The sequence below is a fragment of the Typopeltis vanoorti genome, chromosome 1 (assembly GCF_054136105.1).
Source record: "Typopeltis vanoorti isolate ZY-2024b chromosome 1, IOZ_Tvanoo_1.0, whole genome shotgun sequence".
Taxonomy (NCBI): Eukaryota; Metazoa; Arthropoda; class Arachnida; order Uropygi; family Thelyphonidae; genus Typopeltis; species Typopeltis vanoorti.
Genome location: NC_143549.1, coordinates 189231072 through 189258009, shown reverse-complemented (window position 1 = coordinate 189258009; position 26938 = coordinate 189231072). Strand labels below are relative to the sequence as shown.

The 26938-nt window shown below is 35.2% G+C and overlaps 1 protein-coding gene across 4 annotated transcripts in view; it reads left to right on the top strand.

Moving 5' to 3' along the window:
- Positions 1-26938, top strand: part of drosha (ribonuclease 3 drosha) — a 454213-nt gene that overhangs the window by 251219 nt on the left and 176056 nt on the right. For all 4 annotated transcript variants that reach the window (XM_090395920.1, XM_090395901.1, XM_090395928.1 and 1 more), the window contains 3 exons: positions 3425-3563; positions 15393-15613; positions 25667-25769. In XM_090395920.1, the coding sequence (XP_090252046.1) occupies positions 3425-3563; positions 15393-15613; positions 25667-25769 (463 nt within the window). The remainder of the gene's footprint in view (positions 1-3424; positions 3564-15392; positions 15614-25666; positions 25770-26938) is intronic.

Sequence of the window (26938 nt, the reverse complement as noted above, 5' to 3'; positions counted from 1 at the left end):
CTTTGCTAGCTCACAAATTTTCATTCTGCCTTCAAAATCCTTAATAATGTTGAGTTTTGTTTCCAAAGTCAATGTTTTTCTTTTCTTGCTAGCTGTAGAAGAATTGGACTTGCTTCTTTTGGATGACATTATTATTTTTTATGTGATAAAATAACTCCGGATTCGTGTAAGTCAGGGTATGACTGTATCTATCTATCTATATAAAAATGAGATAATGTGCCATGTCAAATGTGTATGTAAGATGCTAAAAATGTAATATTTGCATTTGATTTTTGCAATATTCGCTGTGTATGTTTTGTATTGAATATAAATACAATAAATATTATAATTATTATGTCTATATTACGATTTTTTTTCGAGGGGGGGGGGGTGAAATATTTTAATTTTTCCAAAGGGGAGCCCTGGCATCCAGAAGTTTGGGATGCACTGCACTAAGCCATCCAAGTGATCTGTTGTTTTTGCATTCTACATTGTTACATTTATCCCATACTACACAACACAAGTGCTTCACAGGATGTGTGTCATGCTGTACATTATGTTGAATGTCCTGTTTGGTATGATTTATGCCCTTTGCTGTGCCTTATGGAATACACAATTTGATGTGATCCTCTCTCTTTTTCTATGCATATAACTTGGTCATGAAATATTTCATATACATAGATGAAAAGAAGAATATAATTTCTTATTAAGTGTAATATAAATTCATTTAATATACTCTTCCTTCTGTTGATATGAGCTCTAACTGTAAGAAATGCTGTTATAATAAATTTGTTATAACAAACTACCTGACAGAATCCCATAGTGCTTTAGAAAAGGAAAGAAAATGTACTTACTTCATCACACCTTCAACTTTAACAAGCCATTTATTTATTTTATCCTGTAAGTTAGCACTAGTGAGAGCTAATTGTAGCAAGTCCTTACACGGTCCTTCCATGTTTCAAATCACAGAGAATTTTATGTAGCAAAATACACATACATAGAACCACTTCAGGTATTATATTATATCATACCTTATCATATTCCAACTTTATTATGAGCATCTCCATGAAGTTTGGAAGACTCATTGCAATAAGGCCCCTATTCATGCAATACAACCTCTCTTTAAAACTCATTCACTGTCAGAACACTCACTCTCTCACTGTGGCAATCCATTAATCTAATTCTCACATTTGTCCAACCATATTCTTACACAATTTCCAGGTGTGATCCCTAGTTTTCTCCTTACTTGTCATCCGTTGAAAAATTTATTAAAAGAAGGGACACTTTCTTTTTCTTGAATGCATATATCATAATCCTGTTCTATGATGTGCCTTCACCATAATATCAAACGTTTTTTTTTTTTATTATTATGTATATATTCTAGAATGTCTATAGGCTTTAGTTAATTAATACCACATATGATTGTTGTATTAACTAAAGCTTATAGACATTTCAGATAAAACATGTAAATAGCATTGGCCTCTGTCTTGCAATTGCTGAGTATACTAAGCATTATTATTTTTTTTAATTTATTTATTTTGTTTTGTTTCTGCATTGTGGCTTCTCCAAGTCTTGCAATAGATTGCTGAAAATTTCCATATCTTGTTATAGAAGGTGCACTTTGTATGTGTGTGCACTTCATTCTCTGAGGAAGGAAGAAATGTTTGCATAGCAGTAATAGTATAACTCAGATTTCACATACTACTTGTATACTCAACTATTCATCTATAATGCAATCCCAAAAAGTGTACTGGATAGATAGAAGCATTTTTTTCCCATTAAAATAAGTGTAATAAAGATGTGTGCAGGGGACTTAGAAAATACATGTGACATTGTATTGCAATTTAAAATAGTTTGTTCATATTATAAAAACATTGCCTCAAAGATTAGGAATTAATTTTCTATATAAAATTAATAAACAAATGAAGTTTCAGTTCTGCTGAATTGGCCTATTATTATTCCTTCGGTTTCTTCCATAACTATAAAACACAGGCGGCCACTTTTCAACATCTGTCCTACTTCAAATTCATCAAATCATCTACTCTTCCACTTCCTCCACCTCTGTTCTTTGGAACAGCTTCCTTCACTCAGTTGTTTCCCAAAAAATTACAACTTTCAGCTGTTCAAGAAAGACACATCAGCAGATTCCTTCTTACCCTCTTGTCGACACATGGCACTAATGTATTATAGGTTTTGCAACTTTTTGTTTATGGATATGATATAAAATAATTAATATTTTTATAAGCAATAGTATGCTATTTTACAGTTAAAATCATGAGCATTGAATTAATGTTCAATATGTGTTACACAAAAAAGCAAAATGGATAATTTTGCAAGCCATGTGCAAGCTGAACTCAGTTTCTGAAAATTTTAACCCTAGAGAATAAAGCTCCAGTAAAAGTTAATGATTAAATAAATTCTTTTGGCAGTCAGCTTTTTTTTAATAATCTATAAACCCTTCTAATCTGTTTCATTAAGCACTAACAGTGTTATTTTTTTTCTTCAGTGAATTATTGATGTGGCTGTTTCTTTCTTTTAATAGTATTTCAGTTTCACTGATATACATATCTTTTAGCTATAGTGCAATACAGAAGTCATTAATATAGTTGACTTACTTTACTGTGACCTGAAGATTGATAAAAAGTCTGACAGTAGAAGCAACATATCAGATGCCTAGGTGAAAGAGGGAGATTTCCAATTAAGTAATAGCAGCAGTTAATGAAGCAAGCCATAAAATGATCGGTGATGTAACTTGAAGTCATCAGGATATCATACAGGTCATACTTATGCTTACACTGAAACTTCACTGTGCTGATGAATATTCTGAAATTCTTTAATATGAAGAATATATTAACATCAATATTTAATATTTATTCAGATAATTATATAGCAATTATATATCTAATGTGTGTGCATAACACACATCCACATATGCATACACAATAATTTCATACTACATTATTTACTCAGTTAATTATTTAGCAATATATGTGTATGTTTTGCACACACAATAATTTCATGCTACAAAATTGTAGACCAAATTGTATTTTCATAAAGGAGAAGACTGATTCACCACCCAAATTTGGTTTCCAGCAGGCTTTAATTCTTTTTTAGTGCAGCCAATTTTGCTTCAAGAATTCTTATTTACTGACAAAGCATTTGCATTAGCATGTTTCAAATTGCTAATTTGCATTAATGTTGTATTTATGATTAAAGGGAAAAAAAAGAAAGTTTATAATAACATGATGGTTTCTTATATACTCTCTATGCAGATAATTACAAGTAAAATTTTTAAACAAAAGAAAATTGAAAATATTTTGTTTAGATATAAATCTTAAAATTTTAGGGAGTCAAGTATTTGTTCATATGTTTAGTGATTTTTCTGATATTAATGTTTCATGCATTAAAAAGCATAGAGTTTAATACTAATGTCTTCCTTATGCAGTTGGCTCTCACTCACCCTTCATATAGAGAAAATTTTGGCACTAATCCAGATCATGCACGGAACTCATTAACTAACTGTGGTATCCGACAGCCTGAATATGGTGATAGGCGCATTCATTATTTGAACACCAGGAAGCGTGGTATGCATATTTATTAAAATTAATTAGTATATATGTCTGTCAATAGTACCCTTTTGTTTATGAATGCATAAAATAACAAAAAACAGCTATATGATTCTCTCTCTTTTTTTTTTAAATATAATTTTAATATTATTTGTCTGTGCATAGACTAAGGCATAAGTTCCACTAGTTACATCTCCTGCGTGGATATGACTCATAGCAAAACACTCAAAAGTGTTAGAAAATGTGTTTATTATAGTGTTAATTTGCTATAGGGAATATTTATGGAAAAATATCTCCCTTATTCTTCTATACTGGATTTTCCAGAATAAATATCCTCAAAAATATCATTCAGTAGCATAGCTACGTTTTTGTTTTTTTTCTTTTTCATATATGAAGCCAACAACAAAAGGTTTGTAAACCTATTGTACATTTGTACTCTGAGTGAGCTAACAGTTAGATACTTCAGAAATTCTGATGTAAAGACCAAAAATAGAAATACAGCTTTTTGACTAATGAAATCATCGGATTTGCATAAGCTCCATAGAGAAAAAAAGGTATTGATTGATAGTCTTAGATTTGTCTTGGAGAGGCCTTCATCACCAGTGGGTCAAATGCTTGTTAACTTAATGGCACATGCTGTATATCATTATCATTAATTTATGCAGTGTTATTGAGGCCAGCCATGTCTTGTTGGCTGAGTGGTTAGCATATCCACTCTCCAGCCAGAAGATTGCGGGTTCGAATCCCGCCATGGGCATGGATGTTTGTAATTGTCTGTGAAAATACCAGTGGGTGGTGGTGGTGGTGCTTGCCAGTAGATGGAATTGGTGTAGATCATGCGGTTCACTGTAGTAGATTGAGTGGTGCAGACGGAGAATTGTAAGTAGGTGTCCTCCCTTGATGAGTCTTTGGACTCCTTGGAGGTGTCATGTAGTAATAACATAAACATAACCATAAACAAATATCCCTAAATGTTGAAAGTTTTTTTCACTTGGTTGTAATTAAATTAAAGATACCAAGAAATTACATTATTGTAAATTGGATAACACCTTTTATTCCCTTGTATGCAAGGCTTTTTAACCGTATCTAGCTTTTGGAGACTGAGTGAGCAGTTAAATTTTTCACTGGTAGCCAATCAGAGATAGCTGGCTCATGACTATGACTAATTATAAGCGGCAACCAATGAAGAGATGGGCAGACAAGTGCTGCCATCTCTTGGTACCTAACCCTAACAGGATATGTCAGTCTGAAATAATGTGAGTTTTATGGTCGGTTTTCTTGAGTTTACTGGATGAAAAACTCCAGTTTCCAGGAGTTTTTCATCCTGTAAACTGGATGAAAAATTTGCCTGCCAGAGATCAACTAACTTGGGAACTGGTCAAAGAAAGGCTTAGAAAAAGTTCCTCCAGTTGGTAACTAGACTTGAACTTAAGTCTCTCTTTGGGTCGTTTCACTTCCACTGAGCCACACCATCCTTTATTGAAGTGTAAGCAAACAGGTTGTGTAAGAAGTATTTTAGTGATGACTAGATTAGTAGAGGCTAATTATATTCTTGTTTTATCCTTTATTTAAATGTAAACAAACAAAGTGCATGAAGTACTAAGGCAATTAATGTGAAGTCATTAGCTTCTATATACAAGTATCCAAGGCTTGAAGATATCACATGCAAACTTTGTTGCCTTGCATTTGGATGAAGGATTAAACTAATATAATTTCTTGGCATCTTTAATGTAATTTACCACAAAGTGAAAAAACATTCACCATCTATCTTTAATCCAGAGCATTTTAATAGTAAAGTATTACACCTTTTCCTTGCATGTAGGAGAAATATGACTTCTGCATTACTCCAACCTTGCTTTCTTTTTTTTTTTTTTTTAAGGTCAAAGCTACTCTGGGTAGTGGCCCTTTCAATAATACATAGTATTATACATACTGAAAAGGATATGTGCTTTGCATTATGGGATATTAAGGCAATTTATGTGAGGGCATTAGCCTTTATATACAAGTTGCCTAATCATGAAGATACTTCACATGCAACACCTTTGTTTGCTTATACTTGGATAAAGGATTAAACAAGAATATAATTTCTTGGCATCTTTAATTTAAAATACTCGTAAAGATAATCCAAAATAAAATAGTCAAGCAATCAATGAAAAGTTAAAACTTTGAGTTATGTGATTGTCAAGTTTCTGGGAAGCCAGTTTCACTTCTAGCAACAATGATGGAAAAAGGAACAGCATGATGAGCAGCATGATGGAAAAAAGTTCCTGTCATAAGTTCTGGATTTTTCCCAGGATGTTATCAAACATTTGTTTTGCAAACTTTTCCTCTCCAATTCTCTTTAAGTAACTATTCTATTTTTACATTACCTCTGCTCATATCTTCTTGAATGTAATAGTGTCAAGTTCCTTCTTAATATCTTCATTTTTAATAAGATTCAGCCATCTTTACATTTCTCTTTTTTTTTTCTTTAACAGAACTTTCAGAACTGTAAGTTAAAATTGGTTTTATCATTGTCTTGTATGCCTAGTTCAGTCTTATTTGACCAGTTTCTCTTTTATTCTGTGTACAGTTATTTAATTTCTCCTTGTCATATCAGGAGCAATTGAGAAAACTGCCAGAAGCTAATTAAATGCAAAAGGATTTTAATAAACTGGACAGATGGGCAAATGAATGGGATATTAGTTTAATTCAGCTAAATGTAAAGTCTTGAAGTTTGGGATACATCAATGGAAGGCTGCGTACTCTGTTGGAGGAACTGTACTGGAGAAAGTGGGGGAAGCAAGGGATCTGGGGGTGATGTTTGATAGTAAACTGAAATTCAGGGGGCATATTGCAAAGGTGGTGAAAGTAATAACCCAGAGGATTGCTGCAATACTGAGAAGGACGCTGACCTGCAGAGATAAAAGAGTTATCATTCCGTTGTATAATACTCTGATCAGGCCACACTTAGACTATTGTTCTCAAATTTGGTCCCCAGGATCTAAAGGAGATAAATTAACCATAGAAAGAGTGCAGAGGTGGATAACAAAAGATGATATTAGGACTGTACAATGTTAGTTATGAAGATAGGCTGAGGGAATGTGGACTGCAGAGTTTGGAAGATAGAAAAAGGAGAGGTGATATGATCGAGACTCTTAAATTGTTCAGAGGTAGTTACAGGGCTGACACTGTGGAGTTCTTTTGTTTGGTGAAGCATGGGAAGGAGCAAGTCCAAAGGGCCATCCCTGGAAGTTACGAAAGGAAGTTGTGAGCAAGAGGGCAAGGAGTGGTTTCTTTGCATGGAGGGTGGTTAAACCATGGCATGCATTGCCTGATAGAGTGGTGAGAGCATGAATGCTCAATAAGTACCAATCATACATGAATGGTATGATAGACTTTGTGTTTTCTAGAGTGGGCCTCTAGTGATGAGTCTTGTGACTACTCCATTGAAATCCTGAATTATTATAATAATAATAAACAAAATGGGTCATAGCAGTGCCGAACTTTTTGGGACAGTATCATAATAAAGGTGTTGAATTTTTAAACTATACTGGTATCTAAAAGCTAAGGATGAACTATATTTTTACCTGTATATGAAAAAATTTTCATGACTACAGCCAAATGTGGACATACATTTATTGTAAGCATACTAATAAATTATCACAAAAAATGTTTTAGAAATTTCACACAAATTAAATTGCAATATGTTTTTGGCAAAAGTTACAAATTTCCTGAGGATGTAATTAAGGAAATAATGCACAGTACTTACAGAAAACTCTGTGGAGAGACATTTCAGTGTGGAATATATCCACCCTGAACTGTGATGCAGCTCTCACAATGTCATATCATGCTTAGCATCAAGTGATTCAGGAGTTCTTGAGGCAAACTGATCCACTCTTCCTCTTCCAGAGCAAGGAAAAGACTTTGTTTGTTTTATGGAGGAGAATTTCGAGCAGTAATGCGTCTTCCTACTGCATCATCCCAGATATGTTCTATGGGGTTGAAATTTGGGGATCATGCTGGACACTCAATTCAATTAATATCCTCAGTGTACAGAAGTATCTCCATTGCTCGTGTATGATGTGGGGTGACATTGTCATTCATAAAAGTGAATTCTTTGCCTACAGTACCATAGAACAATTGATATGATGTTAAAGAACTTCATTGCAATATCATTCACTAGTCATACTCCCTTTTTTCCCAGCATTTGTAGCTTAATGCATCCATTAAGCCTAATGCTTCTCCACACCATGATCTCTGCATCACCACATCTATCCCTTTTTAGAACATTCTCATGATGGTAAGCAGTTCCACTTTCTCACCAGATCAATTGTCATCTAGAATTGGAGAAAAGACTAGAATGACTCTGTAAAGAATCTGTAAAGAGTACATTAGTCTATTGGTGTATTGTCCAGTTTTTATGGATACAACACCAGTGAAAACATATTCTATGATGAACTGTGGATAAAGGGACGCAGACTACAGGCCTTTGGGCATATAGGCTTACTTTTAGACACCAGTATAGTTCAAAAATTCAACACCTTCATTATGATACTGCATAGGTCAGACATCTTGCCAGTTTATCGAGATATCTACATACCTATTTTTGAATGGAGTTGACTTGCAAGCTGACCTGACGTGGGCAGTTGATTACATTTTGCTGTTATAACCAAAAATCTGTCTTTATGTTCCATGGTAGAGTGAGTGCGACCTCTCAGCAAATGTCTGTAACACATTCCATTGGTTTGAAATGTTGCCCAGTGCCTGGATACAATGCTATGTGAAATTTCAAACTCTTTGGCAATATCATTTATTCTGCAGCCTTCTTCAAACTTTACAATAATTCTTTCTGTGTGAAGTCATGTCTTTGAGACGTTACAAGACATCCAAGTTTGTAACTTTATGAAAAGAACTTCCTTCAAACACAATTCACTTAGTGCAGTCTTTTGCTTTTGATCCTGTTGAGTACTACCATGTGATCCTTTTGCGCATGATTCGAAAATTTAAATGTCAAGCTCATTGTTATCAGTATTGCAACCTAAATATGAAAACCACCAACTTTAGGTTTTTAGCATTTAAAAAGATACTTAAATGATGCAATATCAGAATGTGTCCCAAGAGTTTGAAGAATAAATAGAACAAGAGTCAAATGGATGTGCATTCTTATTGAGGAAGAGATTTGTAAGAAATGGAAGATGTGGAAGGAATACCATCTGCATAAGGATGATGTTTGTTATGAAAATTATAAGCAACAGGCCAGAATAGTCACAACAGTTGTATGGAAAGCTAATTCTGAGTGTGAAAAGAAACTGACAAGCTAAAGACAACCCACAAGAATTCTATCGATATGCTGCAAGCAAAAAGTGAGTAAGAATACGAAAGAATAAATCTTCTGAATGCAGATGGTGTGAGGGTGACAGATGCAGGGGAGGTTGTTCAACTCATGAGTGCCCGTTTATCTAAAAGCTATTGTTATGTCGTTACTTTCCTTATATTTGGTTTAGTTTAATTATAATCTTGCCTCTCTACAATCACTATTAGACTCTTCCAGTATCTTACTGACTTAGATATCTCTATCACTTCCTATGTTCTTATTCTATGTGGGAGGCAAACTAAACTACTCTGGCCGATCTCTAGATTGTACATGTGCTTATTCCAATTAGTAAAGATTAATCCTTAACAAAGAAAGAATCCTTTAATCTAGCTGTCTGAGGCAGTCCCTTTTCGGATCTTGGCAAAATTTATTTTTTCTGCTGCGCCAGCCAGTATTCCTATAATAGAAGACTCTTATTCAGGGGAACTTTTCCAGACTTTAAAAGCACATTTGTGAACAATTTAGTAATCTCACTCATTAAACTAAACCTCTACTGAGTTATATAATCCTTGTTTGCAGTTGTGACCTCTATTACATATTATACTTTCTTTCCCCTTTCTCCTGCTATGGTTCAGATTTTATGAGGGTAGTTTTGGTTCATATTATAGACACCACCCAGATACAAGAAACATCATATTTATTGGGAATCTTAAATCATATACAGCTAATCATATCTCACATTCAACTAATTCAATGCTATATTCAATCAAATTATGTGAAACTAACTGACATTCTAGCACATGAAAATAAACACATTCCTTTAAGCGAAATCATTAAAACACACATATTATATACACCAAATAGATCCGATTACCATTCTGCTTACAAGGTACACTCACTAAATATGACACAAACTTCTATAATCATTTCCCGACACTCTGTCTAAAGGAAACTATCTGCTACTAAACAAATACTTAAAGTTCTCTAATTCAGTCCACACTTGATTATTACTTTATGAACTTCCTTTTCTTATCTAACGGGGAACAAATATCAAAATCTCTACATTACCATGTCCGCAATAGGATCTTCAGATCAGTCTGGTTCTACCTTCTTTGTCCTAACACGACATGTGACTTCCATACGCTTGCTTCTACGTGGTAGGAATTCAGCTAGTCGTCCATTCAAACATTCTACTCTGCTCCTGGCATTATGTCTATGACATTCTGGTTCTGCTTTCGATGATTCTTGGCATTCTGCCGTAGGAACGTGGGATCCATCCACAATTCATTTAGACGAAATCTCCAGTGAAAGAACGTGGACAGCACATGGCGATATCTTGCACTTAGCACCGTCTGGAACTTCGATCATTGAGGGAATAAGCTCACCGTCCAACATCAGAATAACGTCTCGAATCCATCCGAGATATGCCAGTTTGTGGCAGGGAATGAACAAGCAAAAAAAAAAAAACGGAGCAACGGAGAGCGAGGGAGGGGTGCAAACTCCTTGTATTCTACCTTCTATCTTTACCCTTGGTGCCCTCTTTTGGCCCGAGACTGACCTTCACTGACCACCACGATACGGTACTTCACGTGATTTTCGAGTAATGTCTTCGCAAAATTAAGCGTGCATCATCTTCCAAGATTAACACTGCCTCAAGCTCGGCATTTGCCCTAAGGGCTCGCGCGTGACCCTTGAACTATCATTTACACTGTGTCTGTTCCTTCATCATATACAAAATACCTTATAAGAACTATACTTTATATGAATTCTCTATATGATTTTGGGGGGTTTAACACTAAGTTCTGTAATTCTGCATAAAGAGGTAATATTCTAACATTATTTACAGCAGACATTTTATCCATTCTACTCGAGTACAAGCTCTTTTTTCTTATCTATTGTTTTAGACTTGTAACATCCTGAATGAATAAATTCCTTTCAAAAAATGTTTCATTCAGGATGTAACACTATCAACCTGGTGTATGCAACGTTGAGTTCACTACTACCTCTTCACTGAACGAAAAAACTCAGTTGTATGAAGAGGACGTATTAGAGCTGTTGCACAAACTGAATAACAATTCAGCAAAAGGTGACTGATGGAATATCAGCATGGATGCTAAACATTATTCAGCTGAAAGTGTTCAGCTGAATTGGCCTTTGACCAGGCTATATACTTGGAGTCTTAGAACAGAAAAATTCTGTAGGAATGGAAAGAATGTATGGTAATCCTATTGCACAAGAGTGGTGCAAGGACAATTTATCCAACTATCAACCAATCAGTATCTCAGGAGTGGTGGTGAAGATTTTTGAAAAATTGGTTAGGACTACATTCAGAAATTTTTGCAACTCTCACATTCTATAATAATATTGCCATTGAACTAGACAAGGGGAATAGATACACCAGGATATTTATGGATTTTGCTAAGGCTTTTGACAGAATACAGCATGGAAGACTGTTGCATAAATTGGAGAATATGGGTTTGAATTATAAAATTATATTAGCATGGTTAAGAGGATGGCTGACTGACAGATATCAAAAAGTGGTATATGGGGAATGTGAGTCTGCAAGATTTAAGGTAACTAGTGGTGTACCACAAGGACCAGTCCTTGGTCCACTGTTATTCAGTCTGTACATGAATAATATTGGAAGGATTTCACAGGCGACATACACCTATTTGCTGATGAAGAAAAGATAGGAAAAGATAACCAGGAATGCTGCTGATATGCTCTACTTGCAGAATGATTTGAATAGGCTGGGAAAATGGATGTCGGTAAATGCACAGTCTTGCACTTTGGTGTGATTAGATATCCAATGTTGTATTATATTGGTGGGTTTGTGCTAGAAGAAACTGATCAGGCAAGGGATCTTGGAGCATTTGTAGATAGCAACTTGAAGTTCAAGGGCCATGTAGCAAAGATTGCAAATACACTCAAAAGATAATTGCAATGCTGAAACGAACTTTGACATGTAAAGATAAGGATGTCATTTTGCCTGTAGGCCTTGATAAGACCTCACATGGACTATTGTGCACAGATCTAGTCTCTTGGTTTCCATTGCGATTCTGACACAGTGGAGAGAGTGCAAAGGGGAGTGTTAAAAATGACATCAGGATTGTGGAATACTGATTATGAAGACATATTGAAAGAGGGGACTGATATGATTGAGACTTATAAACTTCTGAAAGGGTCTTACAGGATTTCAGTTGATGGAATTTTTCATTTTATGGAGGGTGGAGAAAGGACAAGAGTGCACGCTTGAAAGCCAAGAATGAATGCTGCTAAGAAGGGAGTGAGGGCTAGATTTTTCTCTCACAGGGTGGTGCATAATTGGAATGGATTACCATTGGATGTTTTTTTTTTTGTGTGTGTGTGTGTGTGTGTGCAAGCAGTGTGAATGAATTCAAGAATAATTATGATAGCTGATGCATGTATATTTGGCCTCCCTCGATGAGTTCCTGACTCCCTGGAGGTTTTGCTTAATAATAATAATAATATTAGTTTGCCTATTCAAGCATTGTAAGCCATTATAATTGGTAATCAAACAGTTAAATGCTGCTTATTAATTATCTAGTTAACTGGATTATTCATCCTTTGGACATTAGTGTACATTGCAACAGGAGATGAAACTTGGATTTGTCACATGGGAAATCCAGGTTTCTTCCTATGCCATAGAGTAAGTAGCAGTTAATGCGTTGGTGGCATAGTCGATCTCCAAGGGCAAAGACATTCAAGCAAATACTTTTTTATAGGAAGATCATGTGTACCATGTTTCTGCCTCAAGAATAACAATAAGCACAAATTTTTACTGTGAGACTCTAAAATAATTGCAGTGCTCTATTCAAAACAAAATATGAAGCTTCCTCAGCTCTGGAGTTGTTTTGATTCACAACAAATGTATCACCCACACTGTTAATCAAAAATATCAACTCCCCAGACATTTCAGCTGGGAATAGCCTCGAGCTTGCACCATTCACCTCCATCTTTTTTTTTTCTTTTTCATTTGAATAGATTTTTACCAGCTCATAATTCTACAGGAATGATGGCATGAAAACCGCCACAAAGGATTAGGTCAAAACACTGGTGGTAGGCTACTTGTTAAGAAGATACAAAAATGTGTGTCCCAATTTGAGAAGTGTCTCAATTTAGGTTACAGATGTGTGGAGAAGTGGCTGCTAGTATGTGTAAACTTGTGACAATAAAGTAATATTGAAATGCTGTCATTTTATTCATTTACAACCTGTCAGAACTTAGCTTCTGGATGTGCCTCATAGAGTAGAGTAAAGTAGTAGATAAGTATATTTAACCAGCCAACAGTTCAATACTTTCATATTAAGCTCCATTTTCTGCTTTTAGTAGCAGCATATTATGACTACAATTCTTTCGACTTAATTGTTTTTTTGAAACAACTATATCTTTTTACTCATGATTCTTATTGAGATGATAAGCAAAATATTTGCTTTTGAAAGTTTTTAGTAACTATTATTTGTGTCTTTTCTCCCATTTAATAGTTCATGGGTTCCCAGCATATTAACTTAAATAATTTTTGCTATATATTTTCTCCTAAGTTTTTTTTTTACTTCACATTATACTGGTTGAGCAGTTCATCTGATGCCCTAATAATAGTGTCAAATCTGTTGCATTAAAGTAGGATATATGTCTAGTAGCGCAATAGTAGTACTACTACTTCTTGCTACTTTTTTACTCCTATTGCTTTCATTAAATTTAAAACAGTGTTTCAGAATTCTTTTATCACTGTTATGTTACTATTTTTCATTTCTGCAGCATAGCTAATCATATGATAATATATTTGCTGTTATCATTATTGAGAAAATAATGAATAAAGTTGTGAGTATCTGTGTTTAAATGTTCCTCTCAGTTCTTTGGTGACATTCAGAAATGTTTTATTTATATTTTTAATGATAATTTACCAGGTTTAAATTGACACTTATAACCTGTGAGAATTTGATTGAGAGAATTTACAACATTCAGGTATGCACTGATTTTTTGAGGGATGATTGCAACTTACATGTCAGATTTGAGGCCCAAAAATTTTTATTTTAAAAATTTGCTGTATGTAATTCTTGTAGATAGACTTATATGTTGGTAACACATGTTCACAGTTCATGTGAACATGTGTTACCAACATATAAGTTCACTATTCAGTTCACAATGAACTCGGGATATTTTGTTTGGCAAGGAAAATTCTACAAACAGATAGAGGGGACAGCCATGTGTTCACCACTCTCCCCACCCCTGGCCAACTTCTTTATGGAGACTTTTGAAGAGAAAGTCTTAAACTCAGCCCAACAAAAACTCACTGTTTGGCTACATTACACTGATGATGCGTTCACTATTTGGCCACATGACTCAGATACACTCCGCTCCTTCTTAACACACTTAAACAACCAACACCCCAGAATCCAGTTCACCTTGGAAAAAGAAGAAAACAACAGTCTCTCTTTCCTAGACACTCTAATCATTGCCAGCCTGATAGATCCTTGGCTTTACAGAAAACCTACCCATACAGGCAGATACATTCACCAGCAATCCCACCACCCCCTCACAACAATATGGGGTTATAAAAACACTATATAACAGGGCAAAATTAATCTGTTCAGAAGACAATGCCCTAACTACTGAACTAAACCACATCCTTAACACTTTCTTAGCCAATGGCTACAATCCCCAAAAAATCCAAAAAATATTAAACCAGTTAAACCCCCCCCCCCCATGATAAATATTACACTAAATCCATCACCATTCCCTATATCAGGGGCACCTCTGAAAATTTAACCAAAATCTTAAAAAAACATGAGACCTGACTTCTTGTTACAAACCATATAAGAAATTTCATCCCTTATTCGCTTCACCAAAGACTAGCCACTTTCCCTAGACCTACCTGGAGTATACCAGGTCCCTTGCAACTGTAAACTGTCCTACTTTGCTCAAACAGGCAGGACAGTAAATGTCAGGATATCGGAACACAAAGACTACATCCAGTTTCACCAATACAGCCACTCTGGGGTTGCAGACCATGCTCTGGATACCCACCACAGAATATGCTGGAAGAAAGCCATGTTATTACACTGCAGCAAATTTAAATATGAAAGATTGTTCATGGAATCAGCCTCATCTTTAAAAAACTTTCCAAACCTCAACAAATTTGGATGCATGAGACTGCCCCAAATTTGGGAAGCTTGCATCTTGAGAACTTCATCCCAACAGCCAAGACAACCCAATATAGCCCACTAGGGGGCACCTTTAGTACTCTAGGAACAACAGTAGTTTTCTCTCTTCTGCTTCATTTGCTTTTTGTAGTGCCTGCATGCACTTGTCATAGTTTTATGTTCCCATGAAGATGGCAATGTGACATTGCCGAAATATAGGAAGTATTTATTAAAGTTTCTTTTAATTAATATTCCAGTATATGTTGTAAATAGTTCCTGAAATAATTTAATAGTCATTTGCTGTATGTAAAAATAATAATAATAATAATGTTGATTGATCTTCTGTTGTAGTTAAAATCTGAAACTAGACATTTTTTCCCCCTGTAGGTATTAACACTCTAATTAACATAATGTCCCGATTTGGATGTAGAGAAGCAACCACTTCAAATATACATCATAATGAACGCTTAGAATTTTTAGGGGATGCTGTTGTTGAATTTTTGTCTAGTATCCATCTTTTTTTTATGTTTCCTGATTTAGAGGAAGGTGGGCTTGCCACTTATAGAGCAGCAATTGTTCAAAATCAACATCTTGCTGTTTTAGCTAAGGTAAGTTTGCGATTTTTTTTTTTAATACTAATTTTAACATTTTAACTCTTTAGCAGGGATATCAGGAGGTTTATAACTTTGCTGATATATTTTGGGTCAATTGGATCATTCCAAGCAAAATTGGTCAGGACTGAAGTTGCATAATTTTTGATAAGTTATTTTCTCATTTATCCTTTAGATCATTGTTTCCCAAACTTTCAGTACCCAAATAGCCCTTTTAGAATTTTAGTAATACCGGTATACCTCTCTCTCCCTCCCTCCCTCTCTCTGGAAAAGGCAGTTTCAGAGTTATAATGTTTCAAATAATTACAAATATATTTATTTTTTTAATTGTGCATGATAATAAATTACAAACATGCAAAACATTTTTTTTTAATTATTAAATAAAGTTTTAGTTATACTAATTCAATATATATAATATAATACTACATTACAATTACAATTATATAATATAATTATATATTATATTACAATAATATAATATATAATACATACAGTACAAACAAAAATTATGAAAATTAATAGAGCTATGATTGTGTGATTCAAACTATTTGAATTTAAACTTTTAATGCAAACAATTCAAACGAGATTGTGCTGTCAATCAGAGCAACCCTAATGGAGGTCAAGTTAATACATGCCAAGAGACCCTGTGCACTGGACAAAGAAAAGTGGAAGAAGATTGTGAAACAGGCATCAGACATCAACGGGCAGTGAGCCCATGGTTTGTGATGATGATGATGAAGAGACCCTTTGTTTAAAACTTCCTTTAGATTTTATATTTATTAAAAAAATTATAAATTACACCTGCACTTATCAGTGACAAAAATATAAAACTAAATAAACTAAATAGCAAAAAAAAGTAATCAAATTGAAAAAAAAAAATGTGCCTTGTATCCCCTAAAGATCTGTACTTTGGGGGTACACTTACACGCTTTGGGGAAACTGCTTTAAATGGAAGAAAATATATATATTTTTTTAAAATTTTTCCTGGCTGCTGCTTCTCTCTCCTCAACCTATTGGTTGGTTGGTAGGCAGCATGTACTGTTGATAGTGATCTTCTGTTTTAGGTTGTTGGTTTGACTGTTTGGTAACTTCATCCATTCTTGATGTCACTCATGTATTGGGTTCTTGGTCTGCCTCTACCATTCCCTCAATCAAATTTGTAGCCTAGTCTTAATGTTTTAATGGGTGTCCTATTATGTTATTTTTCCTGGCACCCATTTCTCTTTGGCAGATGCACGGAATTTTTACAATTTTGTAGAATTGTAACATTAATCCACTTATTTCCAGATTGTTTCCAATTTCTGACTTTTTGCTGCCATTTTGATATCCAAGATGTGTAATCTTTGATTTCTTATATTTTCAGAAATTGGTCACATGTTTTAGGTATTCCAAGTGTCCCTTTTCTCCATTTTATACTGTACTGTATTCTGTAAGTAGGTTGAATCCACAATTCTCCTTTTTTGTGTTATTATGTGTACATGTAGTGAAATATGAATGCCCAAAATTACCTTGGTCAGAACCTTGCTTCTATGAAAAAATTACCTCCTAGTTGGCAAAATATTAAAAATGGCCGACTAAAAAAATTTACATGGAGACCAAATAAAAAAAAAAATTTTATGAGCAACTCTTAACAGGTAGCAATAAAGCAAAATTGGTCCCTGTCTGTACAGATCTAAAAGGAAACACATATATAGATTTATACACATCTGAAAAGAAGTGTGCAAGTCGCACTTCCTTTTAGATGTGTATATTATTACTATGCATTATAGGAAGGGTCACTACCAGACATGGTGATGCACAGTTGTACTTGTATATGGAAATACTTGTAAATTGTGCTTATAAATATAAACCAATAAAATGTAATTTTTCTGTCTTAAAAATTGGAACAGCTAATTAAATATAACATTAAAAAATGTGTTAATGTGTGAGTGTTGTATTATATGATATATGGCTATCTAGTGATTTATCTAGCATTATTCCACATGTTTTGTGCTATGACTTAAAGAGAATATGTTTATAAATGTCAGCAATTTCCACTATATGTTTAAGAGCCATCACTCTTCTCTTATTTAAATGGTTCAGAATGGTGCTGATTGAAATATTCAGGATAGAGGGTTTGGTTTTAGAGACAACATTTTTTTTTTTCTTCTTTAACCTGCATGGTTCACTATAAGTCAGTATTAATTTTCAAATAAGCAAAACAGAACAGTACACCATATTTAAAATATGGTGATATTTACATAAGAAAGAAGTTTTTATCATGAATTATTCTTAATGTTGTGTGATAGTAGTGTTCCACATATGAATAAAGACATATACCCTACTAACAGAGCCTCCGCAGCTCAGTGAGTTTAGATGAAGCCCTGGGTTAGAAAGACCTGGGTTCAATTCCCGTCAGTAACACGAGGAACCTTTATCTGGTCTCTTTCAACTAAAGGTGAGTTAGCCAGTCTCATACAGTGGTAGGGGGTTTATTCACCTGGAAACTTGGGTTTTTCGTTCCTCAGAACAGGCAAACCAGCCCCGTGAACACATGCTTCTACAGACATAGGACACCTCCAGGAATAAGGAGTAACCAACCAATTCCATAAGATGAGCGTAAATTAGGATAGGATAGGACCCTACTAACAGACTGATCATTCTAAATTAACAATGTGTAGTGATCAGTAAGGTGCTGACTGTTAGTGAATGGATAGCCACTGCTGGAGCATAAGCAACATTTTGATATTATTTAGCAACCTATTATCTTTAGGATGTAAGCTAACTTTTGCTGATTGCAGAGGAGTGGTCATGATTACCTATGGGCATCTACCTAATTGGAGCCGCCATAGCTCAGTCAGTATAGCCGAAGCCCTTTGGTTAGAAAGACCTGGGTTCGATTCCCATCAGTGATGTGAGGAACCTTTATCTGATTCAACTGGTTTATTCTGGTTCTCTTTCAACGAAAGGTGAGTTAGCCAGTCTCATGTGGGGGTAAATGACATAATAAACATTTGATGTTTATTATGTCATTTAGTTACTTGTTTACGTGGTTTTTAGTTGAACAATTCATGTTGAGGTGTTAATTCCTTTATACCAATGTTTCTACTGTGAATCTGAATTTAATAGATGCAGCTTACTTAGTATGAATTTCATTTCTTCACAATATTTAATGTTTTAATTAATTAATTAAATTAGAAAATTACTTAGAAAATTGCTACATAGTCTGTAAATTAATATGACGTAACTAAATTTTGTTTGCCTAATTAGCTGTTCCTCAGTTAACTCTCTAGCTCTCCCTTTCTCCACTCACCCACCTAGCATGGTGTCCAGTTGTTATTTGATAGATATTGCCAACTTTTTTCTTTCACTTCAAAGTGCACAGTGAAGCATGTTCTTCATATCCTAGCAAGAAATTAAATAGTAATATTGCAACTTAGGAAGATGCAAAAGAAATCTGTCACAGAAATAAAATATTTTCTAATGGAGAAGATACAGTTGACTTTCACTATAGCAAACACCATTATAAATAATAAACTCACTCACTATAAAAAACTACAAAAGTCCTAAATAAATTCACATAGACATAGTACTATTCTAAAAGAAATTACTAAACTATACATTAACAAACTATTCCTGTGGTGCCCTACAAGTTGAACTTTAGGAAGAGTAATCAAAGAATATACTTTTAAAATTTCATGATAAATATAAATATTTTAATGGGTGGTTTATTTTATGTCTAATAAATGCCAAACAGTTCTCCTGATAGTTTTTTTTTATGAAGATATTCTCCAATTGTCATTTTAATTTTAAATTTCGTATTTAGAACGATTTGCTTAAAGGTCAAAGCTAATAACTGGCAGAAAAACCTTCACATTGCCTGTAATGAATACAGAGAACTGACTGGGATTTTTGACCTAATATCCAATCCTCACCTTCATTCACTGTGCCTTGTTAAAAGGCATGCACCCATCCATGTTTGTTTAGTACCAAGTGAGTACTGAGCAAACAAGGATGGGCTGGCAAATTGGGACCTAGCTGACCAATTGTACTCTTATTGGCTTAAACCAGAAATACATGATGGTACAACATGATGAGATTTCGTGCTGGCTGGGACATTGCCCAGGGAACTGGGATGAACAGTGAAAAGTCAGCTAATAGAACAAACTCCAAGTCAACATCTAGAGAGAGAGGAACAAATTCAATGTCACAAGAAATGAAAGTTCAGACTATCAACATAAAGGGTATTAATGGAAAGCAAATTTTACTTGCAGAAGAACTGGAAAAGTACCATGTGGACAGAATTGGCATTACTGAGACAGAAAAGGCAAAAACAGGTGAGATCTTGCTAAATTATAAGTACAAGATGTTATATTCAGACAATAACAATCAAGGAAAGGAAGGAGTAGTGTTAGCATTCAACACCAAACATGAAGATAAACTTCTTGCTTGCAAGGCAGTTTCAAGTAGAGTATATGGGTAAACTTCAAAATGGGGAAATGGGCAGTGAAACTTATTTGTGTCCCAGAGAAGGTTCTCCTAAGGAAGAAATAGAATAACTTTTTGAATCATGAGAGCAGGCAGCTGACAAAGAAAATAGAAAAGTAGCCCTTCTTGGAGATTTAAATAGCAGAGTAGGAAATGAATCCCACCAGGCATACAGGAACGTTTTGGGAAATGGAGAAAAGGGCAAAGCTAATAATAATGGAAAGTAATAAATTTAGTTTAATCTTTTATCCAAGTGTGAGCAAACAAAGTTTGCACCTGAAAATATCTTCAGGACTGGAGTAAGATAGTAATATTAATTATTCTCTTAATTCCCTTAATGCATAACATTATACATATCTGCAAGGAGATGTGTTTTGCATTATGGGAGATACTGAGATAGGAGTGATGTTAGCTTGGTCCACCTTTGCTGCGAGTTTCCCAGTGTTGTACTACCTTACCCCAGTCCTGAAGATATTTTCAGGCACAAACTTTGTTTGCTCACACTTGGATAAAGGATTAAACTAAATTTATTATAGTCTAACCAAGTGAAAAATAAACTTTCAATAATGGTAAGTGTCTGCTGGATTTCTGCTCAGGATACAGACTAGTCATTAGCACTATGTTCCAACATAAAGATGTGCACAGGTTCATATGGAAAGAAGATACAAGTAATAAGAAAAGCCTCATTGACTATGTTATTGTTGATAGTGATATCTTCATGCTTTTTAGGATGCAAGAATATGCAGAGGATTTGAAATAGGAAGAGCAGAAACTGTTGACTCATTTATACAAATATTATTGAAGAAAAAATGAAACAGTTTGAAAAAAAGAACCAAATGTATCATTGGCAAACTCTAAAGAAAACATTGATTGATTCAGCTAGAGAGGCATGTTGTGAAGCTGTCTGTAGGTGATTTGAATTCCAGGTGATTGGAGCTGAGCTCTCATAGTTCCCATCTGTAAAATAAAACTAAATATGAAAATTACCGAATATCTCTACTTAGTGCTCCAAATATGGTTTATGCTAACATACTTGAGAAGAGGCTCAGAAAAATTGTGGAAAAGAAACTTGGAAAAGAGCTGAATTCAAGCTAAATAGGAGTTGCCAAGGTCATATTTTCACTTTACAAACAAGATACAGAGGATTTGAAATGAGAAAAAAAGAGAAATTATGGGAATATATTAAGGATCTGTACTCAAGTTTTGCACATCTGGAAAAGGCATATGACAGAATATCCAGAGAAAAGCTTTTCAGAATGCTACAGTTATACGGAGTATATGGAACATTGTACAGAACAATATATAAACTATATTTAAGTTGTAAGTCGGTAGTTAGAGTTGAAAGAAATATGGGAAGAGGATTTGATGTAAATCAGTGGTGAGACAAGGATGCACTTATCTTCACTCTTATTCATCATCTATATGGCTCACATTATGAAAGAAAGTCATATTAAACCTGATATTAAAATTGGAGATAATCAAAAAGCTCTTTGCTTTACGCAGATAATGTTGTACTCCTAAATTGCATACTCCTAAATTCTCTAACTAAATTCCATACCAGCTGTAACAAATTTGGCATAAAAATCAGCAATAAAAAGAAATTGAAATTTTATTAATGAAGTAGTACAAGCGATAATAGTAGATGGTAAAAAATAATACTATAATGTTATTAAAAAATCCTTAGTAATAAAGAGCAGAAAATGGAAGTAGACTAAAAGGAACTGTACAATGTATACATTGTACATCTTGTATAATGTAAATCTTCAAGGGTCATTGCTGGCTGAAATGTGTGAGGAGATGGGAGTACAGTTTGTTAATGTGTGGAATGAGTTTGAAGGACGAAGTGAACTGTATGGGAGCGATGGACTGCATTTGAGTGGATATGGTGTGAGTCACTTGGAGAGACTGCTGATGGAAGGTAGAGAAGTGAGTAGAGAGAATGAATCAGATCAAGCGGGAAGTGAGTGGTATGAGTATAGAAAATGAGAGGAAGGATGTGCAACAGGAGCAGGGAAACAGGGAGGCTCAGGGTGGACAGTGGTACATAGCGTGAGAAGGGTGGATGCTCCAAGAGGAGATGAGAGCATATGTAGACAGAAAGGAATGAGATGACCTGGGATCGAGAGGAAACAGAATTGGGGAGGGTTCTAGAAGGAATGGGCAGAAAGGAAAATGGCCCCAATCGAGCATGGAGAGATCACATCGAGTGAGTGGTATCAGTGGAACTAGCTGTAGATCCAGAAATGAGCTATTGTGTTTTGTATACAAATGGTAGAAGTATAAGAAACAAGGCAGATGAAATGGTTGCACTAATTGCGTCTGTTCACCCAAAGATTGTCGGAATAAGTGAGACATGGTTGGAAGAGGACTACATCCAGATAGGAATAGAGATGGAAGGCTATGATGTGTTTCGTGAGGATAAAAGGGGTAAAAAAGGGAGGGGGAGTGCTATTGATGATAGAGAAAGAGTTATGTCCATATAAAGTAGAGATGCAAGAGGGAAATAGTGCCAGTGATTTTGAAGCAGTATGGAATGAGATGACCTGGGATGGTGTGAGAGAGAGGTGAACGGAATCAAATACTTGGTAGGATGTTGTTATAGACCAGGTAATGTGGATGGTGGTGATAATGAAATGTATAATCAAATTAGCCAAGCAAATAAGAAAAGCGTGATCATAATGTGTGATTTTAATTATGGCAATATAGACTGGAATAATGAGATAGCAACGGGAAGTAAAGAAAATGAGTTTCATGAGTTTTTGAGGGATAACTACCTCAGACAGTATGTAACAGAGGGCACATGAGGATTAAGGGTCTTGGATTTGGTCATCTCATCAGAGGATGTAATTATAAATGAGGTGTCAAATCACCCACCAATTGGTGAGAGTGACCATGAGATGGTTGCCATGAGATCAATGCAGCTTGGGGGATTTTCAAAAACTATCTAGTAGATGCAATGTCTAAATGTATTCCAAGGATGAGAAAGTTAAATAAGGTAGGTGTGAGATGGATGAATAAAGAGATTAAGCATGTGATACAGAGAAAAAGGACATTGTGGAGGTAGCATAAGAGAAGTGGAAATAACCAATTCCATGAGGTCTACAAAGACCAGGCAAGGAGTGTGATTTGGTTTGTTAGGGTAGCTAAAGAGAGGTATGAACAGCAGTTAGCTGCTGTTCATACCTCTGTGTAGCTAAGTGGATGTGGCGTTTGCCAACCACGGCGTTTGGCCGCACGAAGAAAGACTTGGTTTCGAGTCTAGTCGGCGACTAGAGGAAATTTTTCAAAGCCTTTTTTCGACCGGTTCCCGAGTTAGTCGATCTCTGGCACGGGCAAGCAGGTTTTTCCTCCTGGAAACTCGGGTTTTTCGTCCTGTAAACTCAAGAAAATCGACCGTAGAACCCACATTATTTCAGACATTAAATATATTGTGTTAGGGTTAGGGACCACGAGATGGCGGCACATTTGAGCCGTCTCTCTTCACTGAGTACCGCTTAATTAGTGATAGCCTTGGGCCATCTATCTCTGATTGGTACCAGTGGAGATTGAACTGCCCACTCAGTCTCCAAAAGTTAGATAGGGCTAAATGGCCTCGCCTACTCCCCGCATACGGGAATAAAAAGGCGTTAGATGATTTTTTTTTTTTTTTTTTTTTTTTTTATATCAATGACATTGTCAATGGATTGCAAGGGAATATTCAGTTGTTTGCAGATGATGTGAAGCTGGGGAGGGTTATCAGTAATAGTGCAGATGTGGCAGCCCTGCAAGAGGATTTGAATAAACTAGACAAATGGGCAAATAAATGGGGGGTGTCGGTTTAATGCAGCAAGATGTAAAGTCTTGAAGTTTGGGATCCATCAATGGGAGGCCACATACTCGACTGGAGGAAGTGGGGGAGACAAGAGATCTGGGGGTGATGATTGATAGAAAACTGAAATTCAGGGAACATATTGCAGAGGTGGTGAAGGTAACCCAGAGGATTGCTGCAATACTGAGAATGACACTGACCTGCAGAGATAAAAGAGTTATCATTCCGTTGTATAAGATCCTGAGACCACACTTCGACTATTGTTCTCAAATTTGGTCCCCAGGATTTGAAGCGGATAAATTAACATTGGAAAGAGTACAGAGGCAGATAAGAAAGATGGTTTCAGGACTGTACAATATCAGTTATGAGGATCGGCTGAGGGAATGTGGACTGCAGAGTTTGGTGGATAGAAGATGGAGAGGTGATATGATCAAGACTTTTAAACTGTTGAGAGGCAGTTACAGGGTGGACATTGGAGAGTTCTTTCACTTGGTGGAACAGTGGGAAGGAGCGATGAATGACAAGGGGGGCCATCCCTGGAAGATACAAAAGGAAGCTGTGAGCAAAGTTGCAAAGGTGGAGGAAGTTCAGATCGCTATCCTAAGAATAGCGATCTGAACTTCCTCCACCTTTGCAACGAGTTGCCCGGTATTGTACTACGTACTAGGATCACTTGCATTGGCTAACGCTAGTGTCGCAGATACTTTATAGTTTACTATAATCAGCAAGAAACTCTCTGATTCCGATCTTTGAGTTTCTTATTCGGTTTTAAAACTATGCGGGATTTAATATCCCCTTAATTTATGTAATGTTTTCATTGCCAAAATGAAGCTTATTAGCTCTTTATACTTAAGTAACTTAATGGTTGCACCTGTTTGGAAAACTCGTTCGCAGAGTACATAAGTTCTTTTTGCTATACACTTTGGTATTAGGTCTAGCTACTCACTGATGAAGCCTCAAAAAAGGCTGAAACCGGTCTGGGTAGTGACCTCCCTCCATAATGTAATAACAGCATACATTTCCTAGGAAATGTGTTTTTACATTATGGAAAGTACCTAAGAATAGCGATCTGAACTTCCTCCACCTTTGCAACGAGTTGCCCGGTATTGTACTACGTACTAGGATCACTTGCATTGGCTAACGCTAGTGTCGCCGATACTTTATAGTTTACTATAATCGGCAAGAAACTCTCTGATTCCGATCTTTGAGTTTCTTATTCGGTTTTAAAACTATGCGTGATTTAATATCCCCTTAATTTATGTAATGTTTTCATTGCCGAAATGAAGCTTATTAGCTCTTTATACTTAAGTAATGTTTAAAGAATTATAAGGTCAGCAATATGCATATATGGTTACTATATTATTGCTATTCCATGTTTCCAATTTGTCATACATGTTTGGTCATTCACTTTCCTTATAATTCTTTTTTTTTTTTTAACTGATTGTGGCTCAGTCACAAGTTCTATGCTTAAAAAACACCTATTTAAATAATTTAATATTCTACAAGATGATAGATGATTGTCAACTTTCTTTCAGGTATATTGCAATATTTGCATATATTCTTTTGAAAATTTCTTTGTCTTGAAGATTGGTTAATATTGGTATGAAGTATTGTATTTCAGAAATTGTAATAACTAAAAAATTTTTTTAAACTTTCTAATAAAGTAATAAATACAGAATTTATTGTGTATATTTTTATTATTTCTGTAAAATAACAAGATTAAAGAGTTTCATCATTACAATGGTATGATTTTTATATTATATTTTTTTCTCTAGACTTTGCAGCTGGAAAAATATATGCTTTATGCTCATGGTTCTGATTTATGCCATGACCTGGAATTAAGACATGCAATGGCAAACTGTTTTGAAGCATTAATGGGTATGTTTAAAAATATTTTATTACTTATTGTACTCCTAAGATTTATGATTTATGATCTCTACGAACTATTATTATAGAATATAATATTAAATTGATATTACATATCAAACAATGAGCAAAGCCTTTTAAATTCAGAATATTCTTGTAATGTTATTCTTGCAAGAATAATTCTTTATTAAAAGTTTTCAGGACTTTACCCAAATTAAATAATGCTGTAAGAAATTTGGTATGAACCTGTAGTGAGTGCGTGTGCGCACACACATTTTAGTTGTTGATACTTTATCATAATTTTTAGTATTGAAAGAGAGGGAAAAATATGGAAATAGAAAATAAAATAAATAAACTATACATGATGTGGAGCCATGAATAAATTTATATAGATTACACTCTTGTGCACTCATAATTTGAGGTTTTCTGAACTACTGACATCACACCTGTCTCAAAAACTATCAATCAGACAGAAGATTTTTTTATATGTGTATTTAAATGGAGTTAATTTAATTTTGTTTTGTCATTTGAACAACATCAGCTCAGCTATCAGCTAACGCCTTTTTATTCCCGTATATACGGGAGTAGGCGAGGCCATTTAGCCCTCTCTAACTTTTGGAGACTGAGTGGGCAGTTCAATCTCCACTGGTACCCAATCAGAGACAGATGGCCCAAGGCTATCACTAATTAAGCGGTACGCAGTGAAGAGAGACGGCTCAAATGTGCCGCCATCTCGTGGTCTCTAACCCTAACACAATATATTTAATGTCTGAAATAATGTGGGTTCTACGGTCGATTTTCTTGAGTTTACAGGACGAAAAACCCGAGTTTCCGGGAGGAAAAACCTGCTTGCCCGTGCCAGAGATCGACTAACTCGGGAACCGGTCGAAAAAAGGCTTAGAAAAATTTCCTCTAGTCGCCGACTAGACTCGAAACCAAGACTTCCTTCGTGCGGCCTAGCGCGGTGGTGTGCAAACGCCACATCCACTGAGCTACACAGGGCTCTTTGAACAACATATGAAATGAAAGATAAGCACAATAGGAATTAAAATCAGAACTAGTTTTTGGGAGAAATACCTACCACAGAACCGAGATTTAAATTGATTTATGAATTTGTTATGAGAATGTGATCATTGATATCAGCTATTTTTTATATTTCATACTTTCAGCATGAAAAAATA